Source organism: Mustelus asterias, chromosome 13 (genome assembly GCF_964213995.1).
Source record: "Mustelus asterias chromosome 13, sMusAst1.hap1.1, whole genome shotgun sequence".
In the NCBI taxonomy this organism is placed as follows: Eukaryota; Metazoa; Chordata; class Chondrichthyes; order Carcharhiniformes; family Triakidae; genus Mustelus; species Mustelus asterias.
The window spans coordinates 103,694,639-103,720,041 of NC_135813.1; the positions used below are offsets into that span (position 1 = coordinate 103,694,639).

General features: G+C 44.8%; 1 protein-coding gene across 2 annotated transcripts in view; it reads right to left on the reverse strand.

Moving 5' to 3' along the window:
* The window catches only part of emid1 (EMI domain containing 1), a 369,825-nt gene that overhangs the window by 163,376 nt on the left and 181,046 nt on the right, over nt 1–25,403 (reverse strand). For both annotated transcript variants that reach the window (XM_078227412.1, XM_078227413.1), the window contains exon 4: nt 10,461–10,547. In XM_078227412.1, coding sequence (XP_078083538.1) covers nt 10,461–10,547 — 87 coding nt within the window. The remainder of the gene's footprint in view (nt 1–10,460; nt 10,548–25,403) is intronic.

Consider the following 25,403-nt stretch of genomic DNA (forward strand, 5'->3'; position numbering starts at 1 on the left):
AAGTGGGCCGAGAAAATTCTGCCCGAAATGTTTTAAGGATCAATTATGCAAACTTACATTCTGAGGATGAAAAGCATTTGACATCAAACCTACTGATCGCTGTTTTCACATAAAAACTACTGAAATCATGGAATACAATCCCCAAGGTATGATGAAGACAATTTTCATGTTCCCAGCAGCTAATCACTCAAACTCCTGTCATCTGGACCACCTGACTTTCCGTCGCTTCCCAAAGGCCTCCTGACTGGAATAAGCGGGGAGTTGTCTGCTGGTATTTAAACTCTGGCCTTGCTTCTGGAGCAACAGACCACCTTATGGTTCTTTAGGACCACTTTGGATTGGGTCAGAGATACAACTTTACCTCGGGAGCTGTATGAGTCCATAGAGTGCACCGTGCTGATATTTACTGTGTCAGACAAGCAAAATACTGTTTTCCTTGGGGGTTGTGGGTCAGGTTCAGGACTAGCTAGGTCAAGGAGAAAAAGACAGCTTTGGATGCTGTCTGGGTCAAGAGATAGGAGAAGGCCTCCATGGAGCAGCCCAATGTTAATATAGGCAAGTGAGGCTGTGGAAAACACTGCCAAAGATCACGAGCCTTGGAGACAAAATTAGGAGGGAAGCATAATGTTTAAGTTTAGCACTGAATAAACATGATAGAATTATTTGAAAAATTAAGTGCTTCCATGCATGAGATATTAAAAAAGTCAACAAAAAAATCTAATTCAAATGGGGCAGGATTTTTCCTGCGTTCCCGCATCGAGTTTTGCGGTGGCAGAAATGGCCCGCCATTGGCCGGTGATGGGATCTTCAGTCCTGCTTCTGTTGGTGAGTTTTCTCATTGTTCACACCCTCTGCCGCGGGGGAACCCGCGGCCGGGCGTGCAGTGTCGGTGGGATGGGAAGACCCCACCGGTGGGAACAGCTGAGAAGTTTCAGCCATCATGTTTAATCACATCATCAGAATATCCCAAAGCACATTCCATCCAATGCAGTACTTTTCACAGAATAGAATCATAGAATCCCTATTGTGCAGAAAGAGGCCATTTGGCCCATGGAACCTGCACCCACGACAATCACGCTCAAGCCCTATCCCCGTAGCCCCACATATTTACCCTCTAGTCCCTCTGACACTGAGGGGCAATTTAACATGGCCAATCAACCTAACTTGCACATGTTTGGACTGTGGGAAGAAACCGGAGCACCCAAAGGAAATTCACACAGACACGGGGAGAATGTGCAAATTCCACACAGACAGTGACCCGAGGCCGGAATTGAACCCGGTTCCCTGGCGCTGTGAGGCAGCAGTGCTAACCACTGTGCCACCGTGCCGCAGTAGTCAATTCGCACTTAGCTTGGTCCCACAAAAAGCACCAATGGACAAGTAAGCAGGTAGAGTTACTACCAAACTTCCGAGAGGAATTAGGATATTTCATTCTAAAGTTGCTGCTTCATTAACGGACACATCACTGTGTTATAAAGTCAAACCTTGTGACAGGTAAGGCAGTAAAAATCTTAACTCATTCAGATTACACTCATGAGAACAAATGAATTTGTTGCATCATCAGGCATATTAACAGCTTTTTTTTAATGCCTTCCCACATCGCTGTGAACAGCAATTTCTGCGTTTCACTGTGTGGTCTGTGAGGTAACTATTTTACTAACAAAACTCTCTGTTGGACGCATATGCCGCACTGCAGTTCAGAAAACAGCTTACAAGAACCGTTCTTTAATTAGAAGGATTTGTACCTAAAACACGATGCTTGCCCATCAGAATAGACAAAGGCTGTTCCTGCTCCACAGTTTCAGCCTTCCAAAACGTCCCCAAAAAAAAAACCCAGAGGTCAGACTCACCGCGCAGAGTAATCATTCAACCTTGTGTCAAAACCTGGCTTGAATAGAGCTAAGAAGAGGCCCGGCGAACAAGGAGAAGGATATTACGCACAGCAGGAACATCCTGGATGCTCAGTCACCAAGGTTAGACCTTGACAAAAGCAATTGACTGTCAAAGAGAAGGGCAGCATATGAATGGGGAAGCAGATTTCGACTGGTGGGCAATGATCTCAAGCAATAGGGGCATTTGCTACTCTCACCATAGCCCAGACCTGAGGAAACTAGCTTCAGGAAAGAAAGACAGTCGGTGAAAAATAAGGAAAGATTGTTTATAGAATAATCTTTGATAAGTAAGTTACCCATTCAACTAAACACTTTTGTGTTGGAAACAGTTGTCCCCACCATATTAGTATATCTGCTAACACAGTAAATCAGCGCAAAAAGTCTAACTTGGGAACTGCACTTAATGATATACATCTCCCAAGGTGGAAAACTGTTTCAGTTTTTCACTCTCATGGTATGTGACCTCTTTGGGCGGAATTTAACTGGCACGTCCGCCCGAGTTTCGTCCGATCCCACCCAAGGCCAACGGAGAATGCCGTTCTCCGAGCCTTGCCCACCCCCGGAATCGGGGCGGGCGTGCCGGTAAAATGCTGGCTCTTATTTACAACGGAACAGCACTTGATCATTTGCAGCTATGAATCAGTAGGAAGATCGGGACTGACAAATACTGCAAGAAGAGCTGTACCTCATCACCCGAGACTGCAAAACTTTCCTCTCCTGCTACCTCGCATTCTCAACTCTTAACTCAACAATAAATTGTTACCGTCGTCTCCCTTAACAGCCAGTCACGCCATGGAAAATAATGCTTTTAATTTAAGACAGGTAAGGCCGACTTCTAACTGAAGTCATTTCTGAGCGAAACAAAATTGTCCTGCAAATTAATGAATTGCCATTTTATGATACAATATGCTTGGACTGAAATTAGCAAGGATTCCCCACACATAAATACTGACGTTACCTTATGGGAAAAAAGCCTTGCATTCCAACTGCCATTAATAAAGAGATATGGAAAATGCATATTGGCCAGAACTTTGGGCCCTTCACGCCCCGCTGCCACTGCAAACGGGGATGGAGAATTTGGCGCTCAGCCAAATCTCCATTCACTGCAGTGGGACCAGAAAATCCCGCTTGCGCGAACGGCCAGAAAATTCCACCCATTATCACCACTGGAATTTATGATCCTATACAGTGGTGAAGCAGTGCCACACGCTGCACATTTATAATTTCATTACTCACAAGTCTTACTTATAAAAACATTCCTTCCAGTGCTGTAAATATGATAATAAGAAATTAAAGCTGAAAAGGGCATTAAGTAAAGTAAAGTTTATTTATTAGTCACAAGTAGGCTTATATTAATACTACAATGAAGTTACTCAGAATCCGCTCGTCACTACACTTCGGCGCCTGTTCGAGTACACTGAGGGAGAATTTAGCATGGCCAACGCACCTAACCAGCAGACTATGGGAGGAAACAGGAGCCCCTCGAGCCTGCCCCGCCATTCAATAAGATCATGGCTGATCTGAAGTGGATCAGTTTCACTTACCCGCCTGATCCCTATAACCCCTAATTCCCTTACCAATCAGGAATCCATCTATCCGTGATTTAAACATATTCAACGAGGTAGCCTCCACCACTTCAGTGGGCAGAGAATTCCAGAGATTCACCACCCTCAGAGAAGAAGTTCCTCCTCAACTCTGTCCTAAACTGACCCCCCTTTATTTTGAGGCTGTGCCCTCTAGTTCTAGTTTCCTTTCTAAATGGAAAGAAGCTCTCCACCTCTACCCTATCCAGCCCCTTCATTATCTTATAGGTCTCTATAAGATCCCCCCTCAGCCTTCTAAATTCCAATGAATACAAACCCAATCTGCTCTGTCTCTCCTCATAATAAACATCCCTCATCTCTGGTATCAACCTGGTGAACCTTTTCTGCACTCCCTCCAAGGCCAATATATCCTTCCGCAAATAAGGGGACCAATACTGCACACAGTATTCCAGCTGCGGCCTCACCAAATTTTGAATTGGGACTCTGCCACTTTTTGTCGATTTCCATTATTTTTGCAGACCTGGGATCAGACATGCCAACTGTGATTGGGGCGGCACGGTGACACAATGGTTAGCACTGCTGCCTCACAGCGCCTGGGGCCTGTGTTCGATTCCCGGCTTGGGTCACTGTCCGTGTGGAGTCTGCACATTCTTCCCCTGTATGCATAGGTTTCCTCTGGGTGCTCCGATTTCCTCCCACAGTCCGAAAGACTTGCTGATTAGATGCATTGGCCATGCTAAATTCTCCCCCAGTGCACCCGAACAGTCGCCGGAGTGCGGCGACTAGAGGATTTTCACAATAACTTCATTACTAATGTATATTAGTGTAGGCCTATTAATGTAATTAATGTAATATTAATGTAAGCCCACTTGTGACTAATAAATAAACTTAAATTAACTTAAATTAAAGGAGTAAAAGAATGACTAGGGTAAGATTAGGGCCAGTCAAGGACAGGAGTGGGAAGTTGTGCGTGGAGTCTGAAGAGATAGAAGAGGCACTAAATGAATATTTTTCGTCGGTATTCACATTGGAGAGGGACAGTGTTGTCGAGGGGAGTACTGAGATGCAGGCTGTTGGACTGGATGGGATTGATGTTCATAAGGAGGAGGTGTTAGCAATTCTGGAAAGGGTAAAACTAGATAAGTCCCCTGGGCCAGATGGGATTTATCCTAGGATTCTCTGGGAGGCCAGAGAGGAGATTGCAGAGCCTTTGGCTTTGATCTTTGTGTCGTCATTGTCTACAGGAACAGTGCCAGAAGACTGGAGGATAGCAAATGTTGTCCCCTTGTTCAAGAAGGGGAGTAGGGACAACCCTGGTAATTATAGACCGGTCAGCCTTACTTCTGTTGTGGGCAAAGTATTGGAAAGGATTATAAGAGATAGGATTTATAATCACCTAGAAAGGAATAATTTGATTAGGGATAGTCAGCACGGTTTTGTGAAGGGTAGGTCGTGCCTCACAAACCTTATTGAGTTCTTTGAGAAGGTGACCAAAGAGGTGGATGAGGGTAAAGCGGTTGATGTGGTGTATATGGATTTCAGCAAAGCGTTTGATAAGGTTCCCCATGGTAAGCTTTTGCAAAAAATACGGACACATGGGATTGAGGGTGATTTCGTGGTTTGGATCAGGAATTGGCTCGCTGGAAGAAAACAGAGGGTGGTGGTTGATGGGAAATATTCATCCTGGAGTTCAGTTACTAGTGGTGTACCGCAAGGATCTGTTTTGGGGCCACTGCTGCTTGTCATTTTTATTAATAACTTGGATGAGGACGTGGAAGGATGGATTAGTAAATTTGCGGATGACACTAAAGTCGGTGGAGTTGTAGACAGTGCGGAGGGAAGTGGCAGGTTACAGAGGGACATAGATAAGCTGCAGAGCTGGGCTGAGAGGTGGAAAAGAGTTTAATTTGCACACACACACCCACCCACACACACGCAAACACACACACGCACACCACACACGGAAAAGTGTGAGGTGATTCACTTTGGAAGGAGTAACAGGAATACAGAGTACTGGGCTAATGGTAAGATACTTGGTAGTGTGGATGAACAGAGGGATCTGGGTGTCCATGTGCATAGATCCCTGAAAGTTGGCACCCAGGTTGATAGGGTTGTTAAGAAGGCGTACGGTGTGTTAGCTTTTATTGGTAGAGGGATTGAGTTTTGGAGCCAGGTGGTCATGCTGCAACTGTACAAAACTCTGGTGCGGCCGCATTTGGAGTATTGCGTACAGTTCTGGTCGCCGTATTATAGGAAAGATGTGGAAGTGTTGGAAAGGGTGCAGAGGAGATTTACCAGGATGTTGCCTGGTATGGTGGGAAAATCATATGAGGAAAGGCTGAGGGGCTTGAGGTTGTTTTCGTTAGAGAGAAGAAGGTTAAGAGGTGACTTAATAGAGGCATACAAGATGATCAGAGGATTAGATAGGGTGGATAATGAGAGCCTTTTTCCTCGGATGGTGATGGCTAGCACAAGGGGACATAGCTTTAAATTGAGGGGTGAGAGATATAGGACAGATGTTAGAGGTAGGTTCTTTACTCAGAGAGTAGTAAGGGCGTGGAATGCCCTGCCTGCAGCAGTAGTGGACTCGTCAACATTAAGAGCATTCAAATGGTTATTGGATAAACATATGGATGATATTGGAATAGTGTAGATTAGAGGGGCTTTAGATTGGTTCCACTGGTCAGCGCAACATCGAGGGCCAAAGGGCCTGTACTGCGCTGTAATGTTCTATGTTCTATGTTCTAAATGTGTTCCTGGAGATTTCATCACATGACCTGCCTCCAGCCATTTGTTGGCCAACACATCTATCTTTGCGGTGCACCGCCTTTCTTTGCCAACAGGAAAGCAAAAAGATTCATTACCAAACTGGATGATGCTACCCCGCCCCCCTCACCATTTTCAATATCTTTCTATCTGGTAATGAGAAATAGTCAAAGTAAATGGCAGACAAAACGGGTTGTATAATGGCATAGTGGTTAGCACTGCTGCCTCACAGCGCCAGGGACCCAGGTTCGATTCCGGCCTTGGTCAGTGTGTGTGTGGAGTTTGCACTTTATCCCCGTATCTGTGTGGGTTTCCTCCGGGTGCTCTGGTTTCCTCCCACAGTCCAAAGATGTATGGGTTAGGTTGATTGGCCAGGCTAAAATTGACCCCAGTGTCAAGCAGATAAGCGTGGTAAATGTATGGGGTTATGGGAATAGGGCCTGGATGGGATTGTGGTTGGTACAGGCTCAATGGGCTGAATGACCTCCTTCTGTACTGTAGGGATTTTATGCGAAACACCCCTAACATTTTGTAAGGTCCCTATGGATTGCATACAGCAATGTCAGTTCCTGGGGACTCCAGGCCAATCCCGGAGGATTGGTAACCCGACCTGGGATGCAGAAAGTGCAGCTTTCTTTTCTAAACTGGTTTGCAAGATATTGAAACCGTTCATCTTATTTGTGAAGAATCTGATGTGCAGGAAGTCACTGAGTTCCATTTAAATGGCACACTGTACGTTGCTGGTAAGATTTATGTGACTGAACTGTGAGAACAATAAAACAGCAGGAATTATGAGAAATACCTGTATGCATTTCCAATATATTGTATCGCTATGAAAACAGGATAGGATGATTCAGTCAGTCTGTGAAAAATCTCGTGGCATCGCTTTCAGTGCAGTCTGAATGAGCCAAAACACTATCCTGTTTCAACCATATGGATTATATTGTCAGTTATGTTGTTGTAGATACATGTGTGCTAGGTAACAGAAAGCTTTTGCAGTACTTGTGTTACACAGTATAAAACTGAGGTACGGGTAAGCGACTTCAATGCAGAGTTAAAGTACCACAATTTCTGCTGATTAAAACCAATTGGAATGGATGCACTCAAACAGGCCAAAGGCCTTTGGTTTCGCATTACAATGCTCATATGGTTCTTTATATCCTCAAATGCAAAGAAATGGTTGTGAACAATAACCTGTTCATTGTTGTGGAAAATAGTTCAGCCCATACCTGTTCTACTATGTTTATACATGCACACTGCACGCACACACACACACACGCCACGGTGCACACAAATACCCCACAACAATGCACAAGCACTCCACCACATACAACACAATGCACAAAATATACAACCCAATGAACACCCAACAGAGCTCACTGGCTAGTTAACCGGAGTTGTAACCCCAGTGGGTTTGTTCTCTTCTCCCCAGACTGAAGTTACGAATGCCTATTAAAACATTCCCAACAGTATTCCTGACTCAGATGGTTTGATCCGATCTGGGATGGTTTGATATGACATTGGCCGGAATTCTCTGGCTGTTCGCACCCCGTTGCCGCTGCCAGAGAGGACAGAGAATTTGCTGCGCAGCCAGATCTCCATTCACTGCAACGGGATGGGAGAATCCCACTGGCACGAACAGCCGGAGAACCCCACCCATTGTGTAAAAATAGCAGAAAATGTTCCACGTCTCATCTTGAAATACTCACAAAAACACAGGGTGTGGAGATGCTGGTGTTGGACTCAGGTGGGCACAGTAAGAAGTCTCACCTGATGAAGGAACAGCGCTCCGAAAACTTGTGATACCAAATAAATCTGCTGGACTTTTACCTGGTGTTGTGAGACTTCTTACTGTGCCCACAAAAATACAGGGTGCGATTCTTTGGCCTCCCTGTGGCAATGTTTCTCATTGCAAAAGGTGGCATGCTGTTGGCCTGCAGTGGGGATCATTTGGTTCCACTGCTGTCAATGGGAAACCCAGGGTGGGTGTGTGTTGTCGGCAGGACCAGGAGATCCCGCCAACCCGAACAGCCAGAAAGTTCCGGTCATAGTTTTAAAAAGTTCTGGAAGTGGGCTTGCTATGTATGTTGCGGCATGCACCTTTAAGAGAACAGGTCAGGTGACCAGGGACTCAAGCTTCACCCTGGGCGGAGCTTGCCTAGCCAGTCTTGTGCTGACTGTGCCAGGACAAAGACGTGTTAATAAACAGTTCCAGTTAGATTACTACCACTGACCTCGTGGTCTTTTATTAGTCTCTATATTAGACCTCAAACATAACAGGGCTGAACCTGACTACAGAATATCAAATATAATTTCCACCGCTGGATCATTGCATGAGTCTTTGCTCCAACATGCAGGCCTCCCACAAAAAAAATTCCAGAATCAAAATATTCTATTCAACTAATTTGTCAGTGAAATAAGGAGGTAGTAAAGATGAGAAAACCCAAGTACTTTCTAAAGCTTTTCCCTGATCTTATGTTACTTTTCCAACCCTTGTAAAATGATCTTCATTGGTAGATGTAATGACTTTAACGAGGCCCACAATGTGGATCTCTTAGAATACGAGGTCCTTGATTAAGGCCCATCTACAGGTCCAGGCAGCGGGAAATCGAGGGGGTCGTCCAACCTGACTGTCAGCCCCTCTACCACGGCTATATTCGCAGCCGGGTGTCCCTGGGGAGGGAGCACATGCGATGTCCGAGGGCACAGTTGAAGTCTTCCGTGCCCGCTGGGCACCGCAGGGACTGGGATGTATTATTGACCCCTTTAATCACGTTTTAATTTGACGTTTTAAGTTTCCTTTCCGCTTTGTTTTTTGTTTAGAGCGGTTCCCCTCCTTTTAGGGAGCTGCCCCTTTTGAGTTGTCCTTAAGTCAGTTTGATTTTGTTTATTTGGTTCAACATGAAAAGATATCCCTGATTAAGGCAGTAATGACTTGTCCAATCAGGGAGCCCTGCCTGTGTATATAATGCGGAGTGTCAGGGTTACTGGCACTCAGGTTTTCACTCAGTATGAGAAAGTACCTGTTGCTTGCTATGTAAATAAATCTGAGCTTTGGTGGAGGGACACCAGCCTTGGAGGAGTTATTTCAGTGGAGTTGAGTTGTCTGCTTCTCCCCCTGCTCGCAGTGATTTCCCCTGACCTGTGAACTCCGGCCTACCTGCGTCACAAGACATTGTCTGAAATTTTCAGATTTCATAGCAGGAGCAATTTCTCTCCTTGATCTTTGTAATCTATAATTGGTTTTATAATCTGTGACTACATTGGCCCAAATTTCCCAATGACAACAAAACTGTTGATGTTCACTGCCATTACCCTTCAGAAAGTGACAGCAACTTCTGGAGGTTTAACATGGAAATCCAGAGGTTGCTCTCAGTGTTTCTATTCTTCCCCAGGGGGTGCGCTGTGCTGATGAAGCAATCCCCCCACCCCCAGCTTCCAAAACGCACCCTCCCACCTCCCCCACCATCATCCCCCCTCCCGGCCTCCAAAACCCACCCATCCCCCCCCCCCAAAGATCGCTGGGTCCCTTCCCACCCTTCAGTCACAGGAACTATCTCACTCCAGATGGCATTGCTCTTCCTTGCTGAGTTCTGCTGGGACTGTTTGAGTTGCGGACCAATCAGGTTGACTGGCAGCTCTTGAGGGCTGGGCTCACTCCCACTCTTTGCTCATTGGGCTGTGTTGGGTGTTGGCCTATGCTTGAAAACTGGGGGAGCATTGTCATTTTCCCTGCCACCCCCCCCCTCTTTCCCATGAAATCCGCCCCCATGCATACGTCCCAATCATATATTTCAACATCTGCAAAATTAAAATTTTAAATATGAAAGAATTTGGTGGTCTTAACTTCCTGGTTTGCTGTCTGTGAGAATACGTCAATGTGATTGGCTGCTTACCCTCCTTGGTGACATCACTGTTGCTGGAAGTCTTGAGATCCGCTTGACTTAGAGCCAGACACAACCTGCCATTAGGAAAGAGGAAACCTCTACTGCAAAGATCGTTTGACCTTCGCAGCAACTTTCTTTGAGGTCAACAGTGAGAATCAATGCTTCATTACTGACCACAGAATCTAGCCCATTGTCTACACAACATATTTTATGTCGGGAACAAACTGGATCATAACAAAAATGGCACTGTCTACAATTAAGCAACTCTTCCTTTTTCACCTAAAACAAGAAAGCAAACCATTTGACGTAGTCACCAAATTCTTGGTCGCAATCTAGTTGACCTTCAACTACAAGTTGCGTTAAATTCTTACTTGAAAGGTCTCCTGTTTTTGTGTGTAATCTGCGAATATGAGACACCTGCCGGCCACCATCCAAAGCTTCCAGGAAATTTCCAGTCTCTGAAATAAAACAAGAGGAAAGTTTTAATATCCAAGTGGCTCCCTTCAGAAGTGGCAAGCTTTATTTTTAAAGTTCAAATTAAAGTGAACAACATTAAGTTTTTGTAGTGAAAAATACTACCTTTCACAAAACTGCCATGTTTAAACAGCATCAGATAAAGCAGCTTGGACAAAGAAGCTTGCGCAGTGGGAATGTGTGTTTGGGGCAGCACAATGGCACAGTAGCTAGCACTGCTGCCTCACAGCGCCAGGGACCTGGGTTCGATTTCCGGCTTGGGTCATTGACTGTGCGGAGTTTGTACGTTCTCCCCGTGTCTGCGTGGGTTTCTTCCGGGTGCTCCCGTTTCTTCCCACAGTCCAAAGATGTACGGGTTAGGTTGATTGACCATGCTAAATTTTAGCAAGGCGTTCGATAAGGTCCCCCATGCAAGGCTTCTGGAAAAAGTGAGGGGGCATGGGATCCAAGGGGCTGCTGCCCGGTGGATCCAGAACTGGCTTGCCCAAAGGAGGCAGAGAGTGGGTATAGATCGGTCTTTTTCTAAATGGAGGTCGGTCACCAGTGGTGTGCCCCAGGAATCTGTTCTGGGACCCTTGCTGCTTGTCATTTTCATAAATGACCTGGATGAGGAAGCGGAGGGATGGGTTGGTAAGTTTGCCGACGACACGAAGGTTGGTGGGGTTGTGGATAGTCTGGAGGGATGTCAGAAGTTACAGAGGGACATAGATAGGATGCAAGACTGGGCAGACAAGTGGCAGATGGACTTCAACCCAGATAAATGCGTCGTGGTCCATTTTGGTAGGTCAAATGGGATGAAGGAGTACAATATAAAGGGAAAGACTCTTAGTACTGTAGAGGATCAGAAGGACCTTGGGGTCCGGGTCCATAGGACTCTAAAATCGGCCCCGCAGGTGGAGGAGGTGGTTAAGAAGGCGTATGGTGTGCTGGCCTTTATTAATCGAGGGATTGAGTTCAGGAGTCCGGGGATAATGATGCAGCTATATAAGACCCTCGTCAGACCCCACTTAGAGTACTGTGCTCAGTTCTGGTCGCCTCACTATAGGAAGGATGTGGAAAAGATTGAAAGGGTGCAGAGGAGATTTACAAGGATGTTGCCTGGATTGAGTGGCATGCCTTATGAGGATAGGCTGAGGGAGCTCGGTCTTTTCTCCTTGGAGAGACGAAGGATGAGAGGAGACCTAATAGAAGTGTATAAGATGTTGAGAGGCATAGATCGGGTGGACTCTCAGAGGCTTTTTCCCAGGGTGGAAATGTCTGCTACGAGAGGACACAGGTTTCAGGTGCTGGGGGGTAGGTACAGAGGAGATGTTAGGGGTAAGTTTTTCACATAAGAGGGTGGTGGGCGAGTGGAATCGGCTGCCGTCAGTGGTGGTGGAGGCGAACTCAATAGGCTCTTTTAAGAGACTCCTGGATGAGTACATGGAGCTTAATAGGATGGAGGGTTATAGGTAGGTCTAGATGGTAGGGATGTGTTCGGCACAACTTGTGGGCCGAAGGGCCTGTTTGTGCTGTAGTTTTTCGATGTTCTATGTTCTAAATTGCCACTTAGTGTCAAGAGGGACTAGCAGGGTAAATACGTGGTGCTACGGGGATAGGGGCAGGGTGGGATTGTGGATGGTGCAGACTCGATGGACCGAATGACCTCCTTCTGCACTGTAGGGATGCTATGATTCAAGGACCATCAGAACAGGTGCGTCTATTGAATTAGATGCCAAATACTTCCAAGTATCCAGGATACCCAACTCGAACAAGTGTCAGACCTGTTGAATCTGATAATAAATGGCTCAATGATCGCTTTAGAACTCCATTCCAAATTTAGCAGGAGTTGAGTTGACTGCCATCTAACCAGTGGGCCTTAAATGCATTTTTAAAATGCTAACCTCAATGTGGGGCCAGGAGGACCTTCTCAACCTCTGCGAGCCTAGGCTTGTCACAGTATTTCCAAACAACTCCTATATAGCAGACGGCATGATGGCACAGTGGTTAGCACTGCTGCCTCACAGCACCAGGGACCCGAGTTCAATTCTGGCCTCACTTCTGGTGATTGTCTGTGTGGAGTTTGCCCATTTCCCCCACCATTGGACTTAACACCCTGCCCAATATTGACTTCAACAGGATGTAAAGCCAGCAGTACCTGATCTTGCCAGTTTCCTGAAGGGTGGTTTAGGTTAAAAATGCCTCAGTCTGAAATAATGAAGATCGTTGCTATAGTGATGATGTTGATGTGGCATCATAGAATGTAAAAAAAATTCAAGCGCGTATGTTTTCTCCTCAAAGGCTGGACAAATGTATATTTATCAGGGAAGGCACAAACACACCAATAGTGAAGATAGATCACAGCAGATGCTGTGGAAACCTTTAATCGGAATTGCAAATTTGAAAACTTAATACCCATAAAGTATGTTTTCCCATAAAGTTGATGAAGTTTTGTCTTGGGATTGTTCTTTCCAAACTGTAGGCTATCAGGAGGTAGCCAAAGATGCCCTCAGTAATGCATTCAGGAATGAAGGATTTGTCATATGAGGTGCGGTTAAGGAGTCTGGGTCTATAATCATTGGAGTTTAGAAGGATGAGGGGGGGGGGGATCTAATTGAAATTTACAGAATACCTGAGAGGCCTGGATAGAGTGGAAGTGGAGGGGATGTTTCCATTAGTGAGAGAGACCAGAACTCGAGGGCACAACCTCAGAGTGAAGGGACGCTCCTTTAAAACTGAGAAAGGAGGAATTTCTTCAGCCAGAGGGTGGTGAATCTGTGGAACTCATTGCCTGAAAGGACAGAGATATATAGGTTCTTGATCAATAAGGGGATCAAGGGTTAGAGGGAGAAGGCAGGAGAATGAGGATGAGAATCACGTCAGATGTGATTGAATGGCGGAGCAGACTCGATGGGCCGAGTGGCCTAATTCTGCTCCTAAATCTTATGGTTTTATGCTATTTAAGAGAACACAGCCAAATATCACAGAACATCTGTCAGCCACAACAAGTGATGGGAAGATGACAAGACACCATCACCCTGCAGTGAGCTACTATATATCCATCCCAACACAAATAAAGCAGCATTCGCAACAGCAGACACGCACCAGCTTCAGAGCTTGTTAGACAGTGAAGATATAGAGAATGGAATATAACTCCCTGTGAGCCACTTGGCTCATCAAGAACTTTGACTTCAACTAGGGGCATTTCTTCAACAAAGCTAAGACTTTCCATTTTTCTAGTCTTGAGTTATCAACAGATAATGATCCACATGTAGTGATTTTGTTATCAGGAACTGTATGTATTATGCATGGTTATCACAATGCAAAGTGTAAGAAGGACCACGAGGTAGGCCTTGAAGACTTAACAATGGGAGCTCTTAATTGAAGGTGTGTACTATTCCATCATCAATTCTAGACTGACTTGCTGAGCTCCACCCAACTAACACCTGCACTCTTAAAGAGACAGCGCGCACCCCAACCTACATATATCACAGTGTGTAATGTAAACGGTGCATTGTTAGCATAAAGATTCAATGATGCCTTGTTCAACCTGCCATCAGAACTCAGATGCCTTAAGCCGGGTATCTCTTTCTCTCCCCTTTTCTGCAATACCTGGAGATTCGCACTCTGTTACAATGCTGAAATTGTGCGCAATCCCCGAGGTGTGAAAGCGCCAGTGCGTGATACAGAGTCTGAGTCACCTGCTAGGCATCATACTCTATCCCTTTGGCTACGGATTCCAAGATCCTTACTGGTGTCTCTCACTACGCTCTGCCTTAACAATGAGAATTCCAGTATATCCTGTGTTATCCAGCAGCCTCTAGAACTCACCAGTCAGGAAATGGCTGTGACGTGAGGAAGATGTTTCCATTAGTAGAGACTGATCCTAGTCTCTCCTACCGATTAGAGAACCAAGATGAGGAGGTATTTCTTCAGAGGATGGTGAATCTATGGAGTTGATTGTAACAGAAGGCTGTGGAGGCCAGGTCATTGAGTGTATTTAAGACAGAGATAGATAGGTTCTTGATTGGCATGGGGATCAAAGGTTATGGGGAAAAGGTGGGAGAATGGGGTTGAAAAACCTATCAGCCACGATTGAATGGCGGAGCAGACTAGCAGAATTAATGGGCCAAATGGCTCAATTCTGCTCCTATATCTTAAGGTCTATCTTGGGATTATACCGCTGTTCCTTCACTGTCAATGGATTGAAATCTTGGAACTCCCTTCCAAACAACACTATGGTTATAGCTACGCTTCTAACTTTTTGTATATTGCCAAAGGAGATGTTGGACTGGGCTGTAGCTGAAGTTAGAAGAAAGCAGCATGAGACTATTTGGAAAAATTGCATGAGTGTTCAGATTCTGGAGGTGGAAAAGAAAAGCACAGTAGCACACAGTCTTCACAGTACATCAACACGCTCTGCTGGAAAACAGGAAGGAGCAGGTTCGGACTTGCAGTCACCCCATGAAGGAAGTGGCTGCTTTCAGAAGGCCTGAGCAGAGAAACAGAGGAGCAGTCCTTCAACCCAGCTTATCATTATTCACGTTCTAATTGCTCGTTACACAGCTAGGTTCCCCCAGCAGTCTTCAGAATCAAGCAATGTGAGCCAGGGGTTGGGGAGAATGACGCAGGGGTTGAAAGAAATTAAACATTCAGCTGGGAAAGGGGCAGTCAAATAAATATTTGAAGACCATCATGAGGCAATTATACTGGCACTTGTCAAAAAAAAAATCAATTCAGAAAACATTTTAATGCAAATGAAAACACAAGTCTCTAAACCTAGGTGTTTGAACCCAGAAGCCCTGTAAACCATTCTTCATAAACTCAGCTACAGAAGAACATCTGCAATTTATATTTAGTCTAAATGAGGCACCAAGCTGTGCATGCATGTCCGTGAACCATTCAGGTACCAGTTCTGAATGGAAGCATAGTGGAAGCAAAAAAGGTGATTTAACAAGCTGCTACTTTATAGCTGACTGACCAAACACAGCCACTGTGCAGTTTTTACAGCATTCACATTCTGTTTCCCCAACTGGTGTGGACAAGCCAGTTCTCCTCCTCACTGGCTCCCAAGAAAGGAAAACTGGTGCTTCTGTGCTTTATAATTATCAATTACGTGGCTCTGACATTATCCCAAATTAAACAAAAATGGCATCCAATAAGAAGTGATCTGGATGAGGGTATAGTTGGGTGGATTAGCAAATTTGCTGATGACACCAAAGTCGGTGGTGTGGTAGACAGTGAGGAAGGGTGTCGTAGTTTGCAGGAAGACTTAGACAGGTTGCAAAGTTGGGCCGAGAGGTGGCGGATGGAGTTTAATGCGGAGAAGTGTGAGGTAATTCACTTTGGTAGGAATAACAGATGTGTTGAGTATAGGGCTAACGGGAGGACTTTGAATAGTGTGGAGGAGCAGAGGGATCTAGGTGTATGTGTGCATAGATCCCTGAAAGTTGGGAATCAAGTAGATAAGGTTGTTAAGAAGGCATATGGTGTCTTGGCGTTTATTGGTAGGGGGATTGAATTTAGGAGTCGTAGCGTTATGTTGCAACTGTACACAACTCTGGTGCGGCCGCACTTGGAGTACTGTGTGCAGTTCTGGTCCCCACATTACAGGAAGGATGTGGAGGCTTTGGAGAGGGTGCAGAGGAGGTTTACCAGGATGTTGCCTGGTATGGAGGGGAGATCCTATGAGGAGAGGCTGAGGGATTTGGGATTGTTTTCGCTGGAAAGGCGGCGGCTAAGAGGGGATCTTATTGAAACATATAAGATGATTAGAGGTTTAGATAGGGTGGATAGTGATAGCCTTTTTCCTCTGATGGAGAAATCCAGCACGAGGGGGCATGGCTTTAAATTGAGGGGGGGTAGTTATAGAACCGATGTCAGGGGTAGGTTCTTTACCCAGAGGGTGGTGAGGGATTGGAATGCCCTGCCAGCATCAGTAGTAAATGCGCCTAGTTTGGGGGCGTTTAAGAGATCCGTAGATAGGTTCATGGACGAAAAGAAATTGGTTTAGGTTGGAGGGTCACAGTTTTTTTTTTTAACTGGTCGGTGCAACATCGTGGGCCGAAGGGCCTGTTCTGCGCTGTAATGTTCTATGTTCTATGTTCTATGTTCTAAGTAAATTCACATAAATTGTCGGTGTTAACTGAGGATAAAGATTTAGTGTCCGGTAGTTCTTTGGGTGAGGGGATAGAATTGCAGTATAATAACCAGGAAGCAAAAAGGTGCACAATCCCTGTCCCTTCATGTTAATGTTGAGGCATGGCTCAGAACTGACTGATACTGATTATATCCTGAAAACCAGGTAAGTGTCTGTTGCTGTGTGACCAAGAGGCTCCTGGCATTTTGAATTTTTTTTTGATCAGCATCAGACACGTGTGCACAACATGTTGCTTTAGCTCAGTTGGCTGGACAGCTGGTTCGTGATGCAGAGCGACGCCAACGGCACGGGTTCAATTCCTGTACCGGCTGAGGTTATGCATGAAGACCTGCCTTCTCAAACTTGCCCCACACCTGAGGTGTGGTGATCTTCAGGTTAAATGACCAGCAGCCACAGCGTATAATCATCTGGGACTACTGCAACTTTACCTTTTACAACCACGATAACTGTGGAGCCAGGCAAGTGTAACTAATACAGATGATGTTGTCTTCTTTGCCCTTCGAAACATTGGGTGGTTATTTTGTTCAAAACTAAAAATGAATTTTGGCAGATATTGGCTTATGTGATGATGGATTGAAATAATACTTGGTCATCTCTGCTGGTAGGAAAGAATTCAGAATGGTGGAGATGCTGTACATTGTTTGTGTTGGATTCCATCTTGTACATCTGTTACTGAAGAACTTTATCAAAAGAAGCATCAGAAAAAGAGGATTCAAATATATTCATTTCATTGAAGCTCATCTTTCTGGTGCTCCTGCCCAGCTCAAGCTTATAAGAATGCTCTTAAAAAACATAATGTGGAGTTGCCGGCGTTGGACTGGGGTGGGCACAGTAAGTAGTCTCACAACATCAGGTTAAAGTCCAACAGGTTTATTTGATAGCATGAGCTTTCGGAGCGTTGCTCCTTCATCAGGTGAGTGCGGGATTTGTTTAACGTGAAACAAATCCTGCACTCACCTGATGAAGGAGCAACACTCCGAAAGCTCATGCTATCAAATAAACCTGTTGGACTTTAACCTGGTGTTGTGAGACTACTTACTGTGCTTAAAAACATATACCAATAAATTAATGACTCATTTTTAAAACTTTGATGGACGTAAGTTTCTGCACTTGGACAATCAAACAGTACATCTGTTGGTAAAATAGTGTTTTAAGTTTTGCATTACGACCAACAAAGTCTTTATGGCTGGCATTTTACAGCACTTCACACCAACAGGATCTTCTGGTCCCGCTGATGTGAATGGAGATTTTAATAACTCACCCAACCTGTAGCGGGGGTGGGGGGCTGCAAAATTCCAGCATAAATGTTTCTTTCCACTTAAAACGACATTAGCTTTGCCATTATCCATGTAGTCAAAAACCTTTGTTTCTTCCACTGTCTTAGCAAATAACAACTTGACCTATGCTGTGTGCAAAGCAAAAAAACTAACTCCATGTGTAATGAGAGTGAGGCTTAATCTCGAATCTCAGTTTGATTGATGTGAAGGAATGGAAGCCTGAAGGTGGCCTAGTTTGAAATGAGTGGAAGAATCTACAGTGATACAGTGGGCGACACGGTAGCACAGTGGTTAACACTGCTGCTTCACAGCTCTAGGGATCTGGGTTCGATTCCCGGCTTGGGTCACTGTCTGTGTGGAGTGTGCACATTCTCCTTGTGTCTGCGTGGGTTTCCTCCGGGTGCTCCGGTTTCTTCCCGCACTCCAAAGATGTGCGGGTTAGGTTGATTGGTCATGCTAAAATTGCCCTTAGCGTCCTGAGAAGTGTAGGTTAGAGGGATTAGTGGGTAAATATGTAGGGATATGGGGGTAAGGCATGGGTGGGATTGTGGTTGGTCCAGGCTTGACGGGCCGAATGGCCTCTTTCTGAACTGTAGGGTTACTATGATTTCTATGATTCTATGATCCTCACCAAGTCTTGTGGCAAAGAAAGCAACAAACATGAAAGCAAATTTAGGTTGCAATTATTGAAAAGCAACCAGAACGAAGGACTGAAGATAACATAGTCAATAGCAATAATTTTGTAAATTGACCATCAATAAAACTTGACAGGATATATTAGTCATATCATCACTTGTCTTTTAATGTGTTTGAAATAAACTAAAAATCTTCCAGAATGTGTTACTTATTCTCCGGAACGAGACTGATATTAACCCAAGTGTAAAGTCCACAATTATATTCTGATAGTATTGAGTCGGGAAATGCTTGTCTCTCATCGAGTTTCTACTATTGTACTTTATAATGTACAAAATATTTGTCAAACCGTTGGAAAGTGTTTCTTGAAAGCTGTATTGGAATTGAGAACGTGTTGGTGATTTTCATGGTAAATGCAAATTTGACCTTTGAGAAAAGCTGGAACTGAAAAGAATTAAACAAAGTTTCCTGAAGATTGTGGTATACTTATGGTTTCTCCCTATAAAAGTAAATAAATTAGAGTTTTTTGAAAGTTTTTATTTATTAGTGTCACAAGTAGGCTTACATTAGCACTGCAATGACATTACTGTGAAAATCCCCTAGTCACCACATTCTGGCACCTGTTCAGGTAGACGGAGGGAGAATTTAGCACGGCCAATGCACCCAACCAGCACGTCTTTCGGACTGTGGGAGGAAACTGGAGCACCTGGAGGAAACCCATGCAGACACGGGGAGGATGTACCGACTCCGCACAGACAGTGACCCAAGCCAGGAATCAAACCTGGGTCCCTGGTGCTGTGAGGCAGCAGTGATAACCACTATGCCACCCGTATATCTATTACAAAGATATTGTAATATATGAGAGAATTCTCATGGGAGTTAAGAGACTGGCATACGTATGTATAAGCTGTAGTGTTAACTGCTTTGTTTAATTTGTTCGCTATACAGTGAAGCGTATGTTTTATTTGTGTGGCATAGTTCTATTGGTTAAAGCAAGGTGTTCGGATTTCACTTTACATGTTAATGGTCCCTAACTGGATTATGATTGAGTGGTCAGAAGGTAAACATTGAAATAATTACTGATGGATAAAATCAATGGTTAGAACAATTCCTCTGTCAAATCCCACAGGCTTTACAAAAATGGTAAGCACAGTAAGAAGTCTCACAACACCAGGTTTAAGTCCAACAGGTTTATTTGGCAGCACTAGCTTTCGGAGCCTCAAGCTCCTTCTTCAAGTGAGTGAGGACTTGTGTTCACAAACAGGGCATATAAAGACATAAACTCAATTTACAAGATAATGGTTGGAATGCGAGTCTTTACAGGTAATCAAGTCTTAAAGGTACAGACAATGTAAGTGGAGAGAAGGTTAAGCACAGGTTAAAGAGATGTGTATTGTCATCGATGAAGACAAACATCTCACCAAGGCCATCCCCACACCCCCACTTCTTGCCTTCAAACAACCGCATAACCTCAAACATACCATTATCCACAGCAAACTACCCAGCCTTCAGGAGAACAGTGACCATGACATCACACAACCCTGCCACTGCAACCTCTGCAAGGCGTGCCGGATCATCAACACGGATGCCATCATCTCACGTGAGAACACCATCCACCAGGTACACGGTACATACTCTTGCGACTCAGCCAACGTTGTCTACCCGATACGCTGCAGGAAAGGATGTCCTGAGGCATGGTACATAGGGGAGACCATGCAGACGCTACGACAATGAATGAATGAACACCACTCAATAATCACCAGGCAGGAGTGTTCCCTTCCAGTTGGGGAACACTTCAGCAGTCACGGGCATTCAGCCTCTGATCTTCGGGTAAGCGTTCTCCAAAGTGGCCTTCATGACACACGACAACGCAGAGTCGCAGAGCAGAAACTGATAGCCAAGTTCCGCACACATGAGGACGGCCTCAACCGGGATCTTGGGTTCATGTCACACTATCTGTAACCCCCACGACTTGCCTGGGCTTGCAAAATCTCACTAACTGTCCTGTCTGGAGACAATACACATCTCTTTAACCTGTGCTTAACGCTCTCTCCACTCACATTGTCTGTATCTTTAAGACTTGATTACCTGTAAAGACTCGCATTCCAACCATTATTTTGTAAATTGAGTTTGTGTCTTTATATGCCCTGTTTGTGAACACAAGTCCTCACTTACTTGAAGAAGGAGCTTGAGGCTCCGAAAGCTAGTGCTGCCAAATAAACCTGTTGGACTTTAACCTGGTGTTGTGAGACTTCTTACTGTGCTTACCCCAGTCCAACGCCGGCATCTCCATGTCATGTTTACAAAAATGATCAGGGGCGATCTTGCCTGCGCTGTCTGTCCATGGGACTGGCGGCGAAACCTGGAAGTTGTGAATTTTGCTGTAAAGATTCACGGGCATGAACTGATTTGAATACATTTAAATATAATTAAAGACCTCCCTCGCCATAAATGCCCTCCCCAACCCCAGGCATATTCTCAAGGTTCACCTAGATATGAATCTGTTGTGGGAATCCTAACCGCCCGCCACCCCACCCCAGGTGCAATGGTAAATATAACACCCCTGGGGAGAGGGACATGGCCAGACAGTGCCCTGGCATTACTCCCTGGCACAGGTTGGCACTGCCAGTTTTATACCATGCCAACCTGTGCCAGGAGCCAGTACCAGGGGCAGACCCTCGTGGGAGTCTCGTGGGGTGGGGTGGGAGGAAGTCATTTATCTGTGGTGGTGGGGTGGGAGCTGGGGGAAGAGATGCTGGCTCTGATCATTGGGGATGGGGGCAGGGGGGGGGGGGGGGGGGAGATGTCGGCTCTGATGGTGGGGTGTGGGCAGAGCTGAGACCTCCACGGAGGGTAGGTTACTTTTTTCTCTGATCAGGGTGCCCTTTAAAAATTCTGTGTCTGATCCTGGCTCAACCCACCCGCTGCTGCAATGCTTATCCGTGCCTCAGATGCTTCTGCACTCAACTATTCCAATGGCATCCATTCCTACTGCTCATCTTTCATGATCTCCTATGCTCCATAAACATCAGCTCAGCCAAAACTCTGCCGTCTATATCATACACCCGATTATGTCCAGTTCAATCATTTCCCCCTTCCTCACTGACTTACTTTGTCTCCTGGCGCTCCAATGTCTCCAATTCATTTGAACCCCTTCATGGCCTCACCACTCCCCTTCTCTGGAGCCTCCTGCAAGCTACAGCCCTATTTCTATTCTTCCAATTGTACCCATTTTTACATGCCACCCCTCCTATCACTGCACAATTAGCAGGCATGTCTCAAGTTGCCTTGGTTTCACCCACTCCACCACCTTAAGCTCTTCATTGAAATTATCCCTTAGAGCCCACCTCTTTGCGCAAGCTTCTGATCACCCCTCCTCAAATCAACTCACAGGTTGAGTATCCCAAAACTGGCAATCTCAGGACCAAGCCTGTGCCAGGTTTCAGAACTTGCATGTGTTGCGAATAAAAATTGGAACCCCATAATTCAATGAATAGGGGACACATGAAAACGAAGTGATATGTGTGCAAAGCACTTCAGGCCATCGTCTCTGCTGATACTAATTGCCTTCTCACACATTGGATTTAATAACTCTTTCAATCCTCCCCCACTTCCCGGCTTCAGTGCACCCTGTTTAAACTGAGAAAAGATCAATCAAATTGAAATGGTGTTAAAAACAGCTGTAACTAAAACAAAAGTTGGAACTGAAAGCTATTTTTTTTAAAAATGCATTCAAAATTGGACAGCACTCTCGAATAACTCTCTTTGAACTGACTTGGGCCAGCTGCAGGAAGACATCCAGTGCCTGTGGAACTTAAAGGCTTTTGGGAATCGAGTGCAACATTTAGGTTTGAGCCTGTGGACTTCTATTTGGGTGGCCTTCATGGCACCGAAACTCAGTACTGTAGCAAGTATAGCCAAATGTCCTGATCCCTAGTACAATACATAGCCAAATATTCTACCTCATTGGATTTTGCAAGAGTCTTTTGTTCTTCCTGGGTGAATTTATCCATCTCTGGCCACTCGGAGCCATGGGGAAATGACAGGCTTGTGAACTCGTGCCTGATGTAGCAACTCCCCGAGCTTTTCCGAGATGAGTCAGGTAGGGGTCAAGGGTCGCTAGGTCGCTCAGAATGTCAGGCACGCAAAGCGGTTAGCTAATCGGCACCCCACGCACCAATGCAGCAACACCTCGAACAAGGCCATAAGTTTATTTCACTCGTTCAAAATTCGAGCATGGCCTGCTCAGAAAAAAGTCCGGTGTTCGGACACCACCAGTTTTTGTGGATAATCTGATCCGAGTGAGGTACTGTGCCTGCATTCGGCTCAATAGTCCATTTTTGTGATTATGTTGAGAAGTCCAGAAGAAGTGCTAGTTAGGTGCAGTGGCCGTGCTAAATTCTCCCTCAATGAACCCGAACAGGCACCAGAGTGTGGTGAGTAGGGGATTTTCACAGTAACTTCATTGCAGTGTTAATGTAAGCCTACTTGTGACACTAATAAATAAACTTAAAACTTAAATAAAACATATTGGTTTGTTTCTTGACGTTAAATGCGCTGAGGTGGTTGTTGTAATGGCAGATAGCTGTCAGTACCTGTGAGGCTGTACCCCAGTGTGAGGCAGGAAGAGGAGGAAAACAAAGGAGGAATGTTCTGTTCCACAGTTTTTAAACACTCACCTTGGCATTCCATCCTGCTTGAGTCTCATGAGTATAACTACACTCTCCACACATCCTCTGTTAAGCTCTATTAGATCTGAAGTGTAAATAATGAACAGGATCTCCCCATCTGGACACCAGCAAAAGAGAGGTTTAAACCACAAACTTCAGTTGCAGCAAATAGAGAAAGGAACCGTCATTGTGCCAAGGGCCTTTATTGCTAGAATTCTTCCGGGAATAGTTGCATTCCCTGTTTCCATAATTTTCCTAACAATACAAAGAATTTAAGGACTAAGTAGCCACAAGATATTTGAAACAAATTGGCATCTTGTTCAAAGTAACATTTTTCCCCTTCCTCATAAAATAAACTTGCATTGGGCGCCTTTTCAGTGTTTTGAATCTTTTATGTTTCTTTTTAATGCATAAGTTGCGTCAAGAGCGGATTTTCTTGATTGAATGGAAATTTCCTTCAGCCATTCAGTGGCCTGATTAAGTCAGACAAATAGGAGCCCAAAGCTGATTAACTTTGAAGTATTTGACTATAAACATTTAATGCAATAGAAAATAAATTTAAAAGTCCCTTCATCAAAATGTACCTACAGAATCTGAAAGTATTTGTATAAGAGCATTTGAAGTCGCCTTTATCTCTCCAGCCTTTCAGCACACCTTAAACTCTGGTCCTTTATCTCTTCTGCAAGTGCAACCCCCTCCATCCCCCAACCTAACTGCTAGGTCCTTCAATCTGGAGTCCCATTCCTAATCCCCTCCACCTCTCCTTTAAGATCATCTGTAAATCCCATTTCACTGACCAATTCTGTGGTTCTCCTGATATCTTTTTTTTTGTGTCTCGGCCTCTTTTGAACTCGCGTTTCTTTGATTTGGGGCATTTGTCTAGACCAAAGGCACTAACTAATCCGATCAGAATTAAAATAACTTTGAGATATCCAATGACAAACTCAGCATCTAGATAGACTCGCTATCACAATCTTCAGACCAGGTTAAACTCTGTTCAGATGATAAGCTGTACTTTCTTTACGATAAAGATTTGATTTGATTTATTATTGTCTCATGTATTAGTATACAGTGAAAAGTATTGTTTCTTGTGCGCTATACAAAGCATAGCGTTCAGAGAGAAGGAAAGGAGAGAGTGCAGAGGGTAGTGTTACTGTCAGGGCTAGGGTATAGAGAAAGATCAGCTTAATGCAAGGTAGGTCCACTCAAAAGTCTGATGGCAGACGGCTGTTCCTGGGTCGGTTGGTACGTGACCTGAGACTTTTGTATCTTTTCCCCGACGGTAGAAGGTGGAAGAGCGAATGTCCGGGATGCATGGGGTCCTTAATCATGCTGTATAGCCAGAGTCAGTGGATGGGAGGTTGGTTTGCGTGATGGATTGGGCTACATTGCCGACCTTTTGTAGTTTCTTGCGGTCTTGGACAGAGCAGGAGCCATACCAAGCTGTGATACAACCAGAAAGAATGCTTTCTATGGTACATCTGTAAAAGTTGGTGAGAGCCGTAGCTGACATGCCAAATTTCCTTAGTCTTTTGATAAAGTAGAGGTGTTGGAACTAGAATGTTGAGTGTCCTAATGTATGCCTTCACTGGAAAATTTGCGATTCACTTTGGCAGCACAGATTTCACGAAGGAACTTGACGGATAACATTATCCAAACCACTTTAGTTCTATTCCAAATTCTGTCTCATTAAAGCACTCAGTTGGCTGAAAGTTTGGATAGGCCATTGTTAAAGGTAGTACCTCTATTCTGCCAATGAAAGAATGGTCCTTGTCGTAGTGCTCTATGCAAGGTGGGTAGCGCACATGTTGGGATATTGAAAGACAACCGTGGGGGTATAACTACCCTCCGGCAGAGTTTCTTGTCTATGCAGTAGGAGAAGATTTACATACCATAAATTGCCAAGATTAAAACTGTGGATTATTTTGAAAACTCGACATGATTCATCTTCAAAACCTTCTCAGTCTAAAGAACTGTACCCAACAGGTCGAAACGCACAAAAAATAATTATAACCGCAATAAATTGTCTGTCTGCAGACTAGTTTTAAGTTGCCTGCATTAAGAGGGTTTACAGTTTCATTATACCCATGGTTCAGAATAAATCAGAGCATCTACTGTCAG